The sequence below is a fragment of the Lissotriton vulgaris genome, chromosome 1_1 (genome assembly GCF_964263255.1).
Source record: "Lissotriton vulgaris chromosome 1_1, aLisVul1.2, whole genome shotgun sequence".
NCBI lineage: Eukaryota > Metazoa > Chordata > Amphibia > Caudata > Salamandridae > Lissotriton > Lissotriton vulgaris.
The window spans coordinates 1591627536-1591639840 of NC_141685.1; the positions used below are offsets into that span (position 1 = coordinate 1591627536).

The window sequence follows — 12305 nt, forward strand, 5'->3', positions numbered from 1 at the left end:
TGTGCCAGGGCGGGTGATGACAGATGCTACTAGTGGGCCTGCAGCGCCGATTGCGCCACCCGCATAAGTAGCCCTAAAATGATGTCTCAGGCCTGCCACCGCAGTGCCTGTGTGCAGTCAGTGTACTGCCATGTCCGCCTGGCCAGTGTCCCCACTGGCTGGGCCTAACCCTTCCGTGTCTGTGCACATCAGTCACCCCTAAGGAAGGCTAAAGGTACCCCCTTGGGCAGGGTGCAGTGTATGGGTAAGGTAGAGCATGCACTAGTGCAGGTAACATGCTCTGGTAGTGAGCAGCAGCCATTTTTTGTGCTCACTGCTGCAAGGTTATCTTGCTCCATAGACTAACATGGGGGAGGCTGGTCCCAATGGATACCAGCCTATCTTCCCATAGGAACAAGATGGGACATAAGTGATTGATATCCCTTAACTCAGAATTTAATAACACATCTTTTAGGCAAGGTGGTTTTTAAATTCTGTGTTTGAGAACAGTACTTTCAGAAAGTGGCTGTACTCTTGTCTAACCTTTCTGTGTGCCTGGGCCTGCTTGTGGATTGACTGTCCGGTTTGAGGGTGACAGGGGCTGGAGAGCCCCCAGGAGGTTGTCTGAGTCAGCCCGTGGTTGAAAGACTGCATCTGCATCTAGGGAAGTGGGAGGAGATAGCACCTAGGAATGAATAGGGCTGTGCCTGCCTGACCTCATTGCTGGCTCCACCTCCCGCTGGGCGACTGTCACCTCTGCCCCTCACACTGGAAGGAAGAAGGAAGCCAGGAAGCCCAAGGGCTTCAGCAACACCCAGAACTGGTTTAGACCGGGCTCAGGGCCCACTTGCACAAAGACTTCAAAGACTTTTAGGGGTATCAGAGAAGGACCCATGACAACAGAAAATCAGATTCTACAATCAAGAGGAACCTCTGCTGGAAGAAGGACCGCTGAAGAACTAAAGGAAGATTGCCTTGCTGTGTGCTCTAAGGGCTGACCTGTTCTGCTGACCAACTGAAGCGGAGGAGAAGAGGGACTTTGCTGTGTGCTGTGACCCTGCCTGCTTGACCTACAAAGACTTTGCTGTGTGCTGTGTCTTCTAACTGAATCTCCAAGGGCCTGAGAAGAGCAGGCCTCCTGTTCTGGAACCCAGGGTTAAAAGGTTCCTAAGCATTGCCAAACTGCTGAAAAGATCGTGTGGTGCTTTGCCCCAAGCGCGTGTTTCTGATTGCTGGCCATGGGAGAAGATCGCTGTGCTCATCGGCACATATTCCAGGGTGACAGGAGGCTCGTGGTGCCTCCCTGCGTAGAGAATCATCCCCGACGATCGGGTGGTTTGAAACGTTCTAGCCGTGACCTGCGGCCCTGAAAATCTCTTGCAACCAATTCACTGCCGCTGCCCGGGGCGAGAAACACCCTCCAAAGTTTGCCGGCCCTGACCGGACCTGCTCATCAGCACATATTCCGGGGTGACAGGAGGCTCGTGGTGCCTCCCTGCGTAGAGAATCATCCCCGACGATCGGGTGGTTTGAAACGTTCTAGCCGTGACCTGCGGCCCTGAAAATCTCTTGCAACCAATTCACTGCCGCTGCCCGGGGCGAGAAACACCCTCCAAAGTTTGCCGTCCCTGACCGGAGCTGCGGTAACGAAGACCGAAGCCGCCGCGCTCCCATTGGCCCAGGAGGACGAGCTCCCTCAGTGATCGCCGCACTAGGATTGGCCTAGCGCCGCCGCGTCATCACCGAGGCTGCGTCCTGATTGGCTGTTGGCGTTCGCGTCAGCAAGGGCCTGCCCCGGGAGCCGCACTGCCATTGGCTGACTCCCGGGTGACTGAGGAGGCTCGCCGTGAAGGCCGCAACAGGATTGGTCCACGTCATCGGGACCTTCGGGGAAGCGCCGAGAAACGTGAAGGAAAAGATCTCGGGGGAGCTGCAACCGGGCCATCTGTGTGACCCGCTCCCGCCGACGGAACAACGAGTGTGCCCAGCGCCCCTGGCCTGCGTTCCTGACTGAAGAGTGCTGCTCAATCTACCCGCAGCTCGTTGGATTGTCGAGAGCGGGCGGGAGAGCAGTCGGGACCGGCCGGGACCGTTTGTGAAGGCTCCGCCCACACCGGGCTCCTGAAGTAAACGCAACGGTGAGGGGAACGGGGTAATAACCCGCTAGAGTCAGCGAAGAGCCGACTGGGGCATACAGAACGCTGGCATTGTTTTTGGTGATAATTTAAAAAGCCGACTTGAGCATATAATACGCTGGCATTGTTATAGATAATAATCTTAAAGAGACTTGAGACTATTCTTTTACATTAAGAACTTCCTAAACACAAGTGCAACCATCAAGATTAAGTGCAACCTTTTACTAAAAAAGCAACCAATGTGTACTGTTGATTTTTACTGATGCAACTAGATAAAGTTATATTTTTATATATATACTTACCTGTGTGGTCTCAGTTTGTGGTGGATTGGGGTCATTGTTTGTGTTAAGTGCATTTATTATGCACATTGCCTTAGGGATAAGCCTGTCTGCTCGTGCCAAGCTACCTAGGGGGTGAGCAGGGGTTATCTACTGTGTGTATTCCTTCACCCTGACTAGAAGCAAGGGTCCCTACTTGGTCTAAGGTACTTACCTCTGAAAATTAGAGACTCCCAGATCTAACAATATATATATATATATCCAAACACTAATGTTGATTAATGCCGTCAAAATGTTCCAAAAGTACCAGACATATTCTGAAACAGTCAACTGTGCCTCTTAGTTCTGGAGCCGACTTCCCTCTGCAACTAATCACCTTTAAATATAAGTTTCCAACTTTTCAAAGGCTCATGATGACCAATGGCCCAACATGATGTAATTAAAGGAGAAACATATTTGAATATACGAGGGGTAGTTAAAGAAAACACTTGAATACTGAAGAAAAAACGAAAACAATGCTTGAAAGCCCAATGAAAGCACAGCTCACAGCTCCCAATGAAAGTGCGACAAACTGACCAATGGCAGCGTATCATAATCCTGCTGCTGCACGTCAAAACGTGCTATGCGTGCATTCACAGCTTCTCGCTTCTCTGTGACAGGATGCAAGTGATCAGCTCGCACCACAGCTGATGCTTAATATCAAAGTCGCAGTGGAAACAAGAAAAACGTTGCTGCATCAAAAGATGCAAACGTTTCCTGTAGCAGCGCACGCTGCTCCCAACGCCCGCAACACCTCAAGTCTCAAAAAGAATGAAATGAAAATAAAGTTAATTTCTCCTGTACTTGCCCAGCCACGCACACTCCTCTTTGAGCGTTAAAAGACCGTCACACAGGAGATTACGCGTGAACTCCGTAAACTACAAATCGATTTTGATTAAAGGTAATTAACTCCAGTCCAGATGTTTTTCAGAGTTTGTGTATCACTGTCGGCCAACAGTATCTTTCCCGTTTTGTTAAAAGTCTTGCTGCCAACACAGTGAGCTAGAAATTCACACCATGTGGACCCTCGGGTGTTTATCATTGTCCAGATGTTTTTCTTTAGCGTGTTATCCCGGGCTTGTTTGGCTTTTTGACAATAGGCTATGAATCTAGCTTTTAGGGTCCACTTTTGAGATTAAAGGATGAATTCCCTACGTATTTACGCATGTGAAGTAGCATTAGGTAAAAAGAAAAATCTACAAAATCTGGCTGACTGAGCTGTGTCCAGCCATGTTGTAATTTTATCTTTGAAAGGTATTGCACCATGGGCTACTGACGGTAAAAATGTTTCCCTATTGTTACTGTTGGGAACAGGGGTCCTAGGGATTTAGGATGTAACAAGAGATGCTAATATAGACCACAATCAGTACTATATTTTTTATCGCCCAGCCGGGCGTAGAGTAATTTATTGAGAATAACATAGAATTACATTGACCAGGAGATGGTCAAAATATGAAAAACAAGATAGGGTACAGTCCTGTACCTATCCCGCAAGGTTGGAAAACCAATAGAGTCAAGCAAGGTAGAAGAAAGGAAAGAGGTTTTTCAGGCAAGAAAAGTTTTTTGGAGCCGAAGGATGGCTTGCGATTTCAATAGATAGTTTCGCAAAATACATCCAACAGTGTCAACAGTAAATTATACACATTAGATCATATGTAACACTGTTCAGAGCGTCGACGTTTCGATCCCTAAGGGCTCTCAATAAAATGGGATCATCATCAGGACAATTTACAATCATAGCCTGAATTACAATGCGAATGCCTTCACAAGTCCAAGATCAAGGTCGTGATGGCATGATTATTTCTTAGTTGGAGAGGATTTCTCTTTCCGGCTCTAGGAGCTGATTGCTGGCCGCACTTTGGGCAGCCGTGGGGTGGAAGTAGAACACGATGGTTTCTTCCCGTTTTAAGAGTAGGGTTGACTCCTTTGTTTTGATCCGCAGATTCAATACTGACTTCTCGGTGGAAGTGGCGGTGGGGTGGTGGGAGAAACTCGATGGTCTTCTCCCCCTTCAGTGGCAGTGCGAATCCGCTGTTCCCAATAATAACTGAATTAACCCATGGTCCGAAGGCCCCTCTACGGGTTTCCTTGTGTTCCAAAATGATTCCTATTGTTACTGAGCAAAACACAAAATATTTATAAACAAATGGATAGGCACCAATAGGCCTCAGAATAACTATAGAATTTCATCAAATGTATTAAAAAAAGGTAGTGACTACCGAGAGGCTCTGGTTTCCCTTTTAAATGGTGACGAGGACTTTTGCATAATTGCAGAAATAGGTGGCATATGAAGTGGGAGAACATGGGTTCGGAGCAAACTTGGGATCATCAGAAGTAGCTGTTTGGATAAAAAGCAAGGTATGATCATAGCCAAGATTGGATCTCAAGAGTGAAGAGTTTCAAATATGAGACACAGTTTTTAAGTATTTCCAACGGTGTCATGTTGCAAGTACTGAATACCTGCCCTCTGCCAGTCTGGCGTCTTGTCTCCCTTCACACACCTGCTTCGTCCCTCTCGAGTTCACGTTATATATGGGCACTATATGTCACTAGCACAGTCGAGGCACTGTTTGAATCGTTACTCATTTCGGGTATGTCCGTTTACCATCGACGTTCCTGTTCGAGAAGAGGGTCACCTTCAAACTCCTCACCCATGCCTACAAATCGCTCAACATCGGACCCGAATACCTCAATGACTGAACCTCCGCTCTGCTGACCTCGCCTTAGCAGAGCTCCCCCAAATCTGCAGAAGCAGAACCGGGGGGGAGCTTTCTCCTACATCGTAGCCCAAACCTGGAACTAGCACCTGGTCAACATCCAACGCTCCCCTACCCCCCACACGTTCAGGAAGGACCTCAAGACCTCGCTCTTCTACTGACCTGGAACAGTCCACCCACCCACCCCCGCTGTCCCAGCACCTTGAGACCCTCACTGGTGAGTAGCGTGCTCTATAAACCACCAATTCATTGATTATGATGTACGCAGGCAGGTATAGCCTATTAAGGAGATTTATAGATGCAGCATTAAGCATGATAATACCTTTAACACGGGGAATTATTTTAGTGATGGACCAATGGTCATTCCACTTTGTAGAACATGTGGGCACCACATATTTTGGATATTATATATCATATACATATAAAAAAAATACGGCAATATATTTATTGTAGATCCTCACTTTAATAAACAAAGAGAGTCGGAAGGTCTGTTAGAAAACGTAGCTGAGTCTATGAGGTCCTAATGAAGTGACCCTTTTGGATTGCACTGAACCAGGCCCAGTGGTCACATGACACACATGTGTATTAGAAATCCTATCAGCCCACCCATCTGGCGGAGCCTCGTCATGTAGGACCTCAAACCAGGGTGGTGTGTCCAAGCCCAGATGAATTGGCCAGACAGCACACACTACTGGTTCATCTTGTGAAAGTGTCCGTGCCACAGAGTGGTGCTGAAAAAGTGCAGTGCAAAACAGGGGATAAAGAATAAGTGATCTAAAATGGCGGTCAAGGCAAAGAAAAAATATTTTTATTAAAGATATTCACCAGGACGCCAGATTAAAAAGAAGTGTTGAACAGTGTGAAAATATCACTGTGATGCTTTGCTGTGTTGTAAATCAGGCCAACATGTTTCTGCCGAAGGTGGAACTACACCGGCATTCTTCAGGGCCAACTACAAAAAGATCTTGCTACTGCAAAGGTACACTCAGACAAATTATACAAAGTGAGACACAAAAAGGAACAGACCTTGGCCTCCCCTTCGGCTTAGGTGTCTGCCTAGGGGTACCGACGGAGAGAGCGGGGCCTCAATCTCCGAGCCTTTGCCGGGTGAGGTGAGGCTCGACTCCCACATATTGCTGGGATTACTTCCTCTATCAACTTCTGATCCGGAGGATATGGTAGGATGGTCTATATGACCACACCAGTAGTTTGGACAGGTCTTTAACAAATTTTTGGTCTGTTCCTTTTTGTGTCTCACTTTGTATAATTTGTCTGAGTGTACCTTTGCAGTAGCAAGATCTTTTTGTAGTTGGCCCTGAAGAATGCCGGTGTAGTTCCACCTTCGGCAGAAACATGTTGGCCTGATTTACAACACAGCAAAGCATCACAGTGATATTTTCACACTGTTCAACACTTCTTTTTAATCTGGCGTCCTGGTGAATATCTTTAATAAAAATATTTTTTCTTTGCCTTGACCGCCATTTTAGATCACTTATTCTTTATCCCCTGTTTTGCACTGCACTTTTTCAGCACCACTCTGTGGCACGGACACTTTCACAAGATGAACCAGTAGTGTGTGCTGTCTGGCCAATTCATCTGGGCTTGGACACACCACCCTGGTTTGAGGTCCTACATGACGAGGCTCCGCCAGATGGGTGGGCTGATAGGATTTCTAATACACATGTGTGTCATGTGACCACTGGGCCTGGTTCAGTGCAATCCAAAAGGGTCACTTCATTAGGACCTCATAGACTCAGCTACGTTTTCTAACAGACCTTCCGACTCTCTTTGTTTATTGTAGTTTGACTTAGGGGTTTAGAGTTTGGTAGGTCTTTAAACATAGTCCCCTTGACCCTCCTTAACTTTTGTTTTCCCGATCCTCACTTTAACTCATCCAGTGAAATGCCTACTAATGCATTCCGACGGTCGCATAGAATGCAGGATAGGATTCTGTTTTACGATTCATTTACATCGAGAACATTTTGAAGAATGGAAGTATTTTTTATTACACCAGGAACAGGTAAGGGCTCCATCAATTAATTTGACGGGTTGTGGACATAATTTATGGTCGCACAGAATAATTCACCCACATTACTCTCTACTTTTTCTTAGAGTATGGTTTCCTGATTAAGGACCACATAGGTCCGGAAAGCACTGAGGATCCTTACTAAAAATTGTCCAGGTTGAACCATGTGTAATTGAAGATTATTACTTTAGTGGGACATTTTTCAAAGATTAACTAAAATAATGATGATAAAATGTAAATAAAGGAATTGGTTTATTTTTTGTTTTATAAACATATATTTAAAAGAGATGCAACTCATCAGAGAATAAAGTTGATGTGCGTGTTTCCCTTCACACGACACCAGACTGGTAGAGTGATGGGATTCAGTTTTTGTAGAAACCCAGACCAGAGGATGATACCCGTTTACACTATTAGAACATTGACAGTGATATAATAGTGGTTGAACTAGTGGAGTGCACTGCATACATTTACATTACAGTTTTTCATGTTGCAAGTAAACATATTACAGCAGGGTTGAGACTGTCTCAGGGCACTCCACTGAAGGATAGATCGTATGATAGGAAGATAGTAGCTGTGAAAGTTGTGTCTGCCATCTTTACAACAGGGACCAACAACGCTAACATACCCAGGAGAAGTTAAAAATCAAATGGGAGAAGGGTGTGGGGGATACGCAAGTCAATGGTTGGCAAGCGGCTCCAAGTTATTATGTGTTTTGGGATGTGGATAAGATGGTAAGTTCTCTCATACATTGAGGCTATTTCCGGTGATACAAACTTTTTGGTAGAAACTAATGAGGAAGATTGCATGAAGTGCTAGGCATGCTGCTTAAAATTTCCTAATCATACTGGGTGTTTGGGGAGACACTGAAATTAAGAAAAGCCATAAACTGTTTGCAAATGTGGAACTAGCTCAATATGATATACCACAGAAGTGGGGAAACAAAAGTCTCCTTCATCGGACATGCAGAGTAAAATCTTGAATCGTGTAAGGAGCTGAAAGGTTGACAAGTATTGCATTGCCAAGTTTCCGTTTGTTCTTTATTCATTTCCTTCATGGTGACTTTTCTTATTTGGTGATTAAAAATCTTCGACCCACTAGAATCCTAAGAGTTTGATGCCTCTTAGGAACCTTGTGCTTTTAGTGTCTTTCTGAACAAAAAAATTATGATTTATCATGTAGCCAAATCTGCTCGAGAAGCAGCACTATGACCATGAATGCCTGCATTAGAAAATCACGCTAGGGGACGCCAAATCTCACTCACATTTATGGAGCCTTGTGAGAAAAAAATTCCCCCACGCAGCGATTGGTGGAAGTTGGCCGAAACTCCGTGTTTAGTCACAAAATTTGGCAGCTGGAATGAAACATTCAATCCACCACTGATCTAGGTGAGAAAGAAAGAAGGAGGGAGGAAGGCGATCGGGTTGCTTTCATTTATTAATAATTTAAACAAAAACATTCAAACACAAAGTGACCAGTACACACATACTTTGCAGTACACTTCATTAGCATTCAATTACAAGTAATTTTAAAAGGAGCTTCAAGTTTGATTCTTACCTTAAGAGAGCGATAAAGTCTTCTAGATTTTAACTCCCAGATATTGACCGTATTATCAAGACCTCCACTCACAAGGTATTGAAAATGTGATTGTAAATGTAAGCAAGTCTGCTTTTCCTGCAATAGAAATGTTTTAATTTAAAATACCATTACATTTGTTCCCAGTCATAAGGTCAGAGTTTCACTGGTTATGTAAAGGCTAGGTTTCGCTGGACATTGTGAGGAAAAAAACAAAAACAAAAAAAAGCACACAAAAACTCAACATGTTACCAGCAGATGATAGGCACACAAAGGGGTCTTCTAGCATCTCATATATTGAGAGAGTAAGAGATCATAACTTGTCCATGAACAACAGACTTTCAAGAAGCCATGCCTATCCCATCACAAATACTCATAATATTATTTTGGTGTTTCTACAAGAGGATATATTTTGTAAGACCTCTCCATAGCTTTGGAATAAGCTTCCCCTCTCGCTTAGGAAATTAGACAATCTGCTGTCCTTTAGGAAGGGTCTGAAGACCTGGCTTTTTGGTCTTTAGTCTGTCTGTGTTTTCCGGTCTCCTCTACAGATCTACATAGCGCCGGGACACTCTGCCCGAGTAGCCGCGCGCTCTATAAGACACCCTATAACATAACATAAACAAATGACTAAGCAATTAACCAATTAAAATAGAATTGCAGACTAAACACTTTAAAATAATCAGAGGTTTACAAAAGTTTCTGTCCCACTGGATTGCCTTTATGAGTAGTGATTCTGAATGCTGTGGCCCAGTAAGTTGCTTAGAGAAAGAATGTGCTGTGCGCCCTACAGGTGTTGGGAGGTTGACAGTGGTTGCTTTGACTTAACAGATCCTAGTTTCTGGTGAGCAATTTAGGTGCATCAGCTAGTGCTGGTCTTCCTCTAATCTAAGAAATGAAGTCAAAGGAATTTTCCGCATCTGCCTAGGAGTACCTTAAACTTATTTGTGCAAGACCCTGCATTTCCTAGCACAGAGGTTTGATGAATTTACAAGGAAGAAGAGGGCAAAAAACGACTGGCCTTCTGACAACAGAGCTTAGCTGAAAAAGATCTATAAAAGGGCTTTAACAGCAGTACAGCAGGAAGGAGCACTGAAGAAGACATGAAGATGCTTGTCCCCAAAAAATTAATAAAGCTTTGGCTGATGCAGCAAACCCCTCAGCCTAATAGGATGGTAGTAAAATGGTAGCAAAAAATCTAATTTTGAGAAAAGGAGTCTCTGAATTGATTGTGTTCCTATTGAAAGGGTTCTAAGCCTAAGAATTGTTCGGGATGGGGGGCCGTCAGAAGATCGCACTGTAGACAGAAAACCATTCAGTCTATGGAAAGCATCAGAAGTAAGATACAAAAGAAGGTCTAGTGATAGGAGAAGTTATCTAATCTGAACACTACTGTGAAGAAGACTAGAAGTGTTTTGAAACTTCAGTGTAAATTGCCATTGGCGATGTAGAACGGTATACAACGTTTACAACAACATTTTTACAACGCACTGCCATTACAACGCAGGCATTACCACGCATACCATTACAACGCATTGCGCTGGGGGGCGCTCTAGGATAGGGAATACGTTGAATTTTCTATCCAACACCTTCCCTAGTGTCCACGGGGACTGGAGTTGGAATAGAAAATTATGCTTACCACTATCCAGCACCTCTAAGCGCTATGCGTTGTAACAGTATTCGTTGTAAATACCGCGTTGTAAAGGTATGCGTGGTAAAAGTATGCGTTGTAACGTCATACATCCATGTAGAACTACCAACATGTTGCATCAACAGCTCCCTCAAGACCGCTACCTTCCCGGAAACCCACAGTGGACCCAAAGGACCTCAAGAACTTCTGGCCCATCTCCATCCTCCCGTTTCCAGCAAAAGTCATCGAAAAGATCGTCAACAAGCAACTGACCCACTTCCTCGAGGAGACCAACATCCTGGACCAGTCCCAATTCGGTTTCCATAGCAACCACAGCACTGAAACCGCCCTAATCGCTGCCACAGATGACAAAGACCATACTGGAAACTGCGGCCCTCATCCTCCTGGACTGCTCTGCTGCCTTTGTTCACAGTCTGCCACCAGACCCTACGTACATGCCTACAAGACGCAGGAGTACGCGACAAAACCCTGGACTGGATCACCTCCTTCCTCACCAACAGAACCCAGAGGGTCCGCCTCCCGCCCTTCCGTTCCGAAGCCACCAAGGTCATCTGTGGCGTACCCCAAAGATCATCCTCTCAGCGCCCCTGCAGCCCCACTCTGACTATGGCACGAATCGCCCGGCCCCCACAGAGCAGCAGAGTCTCTGTGTCGCGCTCTGGTTGCAGACACTCTTTTAAAAAAAATACAAAATAAAACTCGGGTAGGATGTCTGCAAGGTCCACGGGCCGCCAGGGAAGGCTTGCCGGGCCGCCAGCGGTCCGCGGGCCATACTAGGAGTACCCCTGCTCCAACGCATACAGAACACCTCTGCACGCCTCATCCTCGACATACCCAGTCACAGCCACATCACTGCCCACCTGAAGGACCTGCACTGGCTCCCAATCAAGGAGAAGATCACCTTCAAGCTCCTCGCCCACAAAGCACTACACAACACCGGACCAGCATACCTCAACAAGCATCTCACCTTCTACACACCGAATCGCCAGCTACGCTCCGCCGACCACCTCTTGCCGCCGTCCCGCGCATCTACAGGACCGCCAATGGCGGCAGATCCTTTTCCTACCTGTCAGCCAAGACGTGGAACACCCTACCCACACAGCTGCGACAGACCCAGGACCTGCGGACCTTCAGGAAACTTCTCAAGACCTGGCTGTTGGAGCTGTAGCTGCACCCCCACCTGCGCTCAGCGCCTTGAGACCCTCACAGGTGATAAGTGTACTCTACAAATATTTTGATTGATTGATTGATTGATTGATACAGACTACCATTTGGGTCCTTCATAATGTGAGACAGATACACGGATGTGTGAGGAGAGGTATTTAAGTATGAACATTATGACCTGGATCCTTAGCAATGGACATTTTATATCCGCAATATTGGCCCTAATAAACAACTGAAGAGTTGCACGTGTGTTCCAAAATTCACTGATAAAAATAGGGACATCATATTTTAGTATTCTCTTCTCCACCAAGAATGATAACATTTTTAATTGAATATCTAGTCTGCCCTCTGGAGTCCGTTTTGCGGATGCTGCCAATTGAACAATGAGGTGGATGAACAGTGTCGTGCTCTGTAAGTGGACGGAGTGAGAGGGTGCAGAATAAACGGTTTCGTCCTTTTGTAGATACTTAGCAGAGTTGTGTATTACATCCTGCTACATACATGCAGAGTTTGATGTTTTATTCAGTTTCGTGACTGAACTGTGGGGATGTATTTTGGCTGAATTCTGCTGGAGAGTTATTGTTGGGTATAACTGGCGACGTGGGTCACATGGTCACAGTGCCATTGCACTGAAAATGCACCTCACATTGCACACAGGCAAAAACTGGTCTGGTGATGCTTGTTTCCCCCATCTGAAGGGGGCCAGGTTAGGGAGTTTAAGCAGGACTGTTCTTATTGGAGCAG

General features: G+C 45.6%; 1 protein-coding gene across 2 annotated transcripts in view; it reads right to left on the reverse strand.

The window, feature by feature from the left end:
- NEDD1 (NEDD1 gamma-tubulin ring complex targeting factor) overlaps window positions 1–12305 on the reverse strand; it is a 413616-nt gene that overhangs the window by 343882 nt on the left and 57429 nt on the right. For both annotated transcript variants that reach the window (XM_086918169.1, XM_086918174.1), the window contains exon 4: window positions 8729–8845. In XM_086918169.1, coding sequence (XP_086774295.1) covers window positions 8729–8845 — 117 coding nt within the window. The remainder of the gene's footprint in view (window positions 1–8728; window positions 8846–12305) is intronic.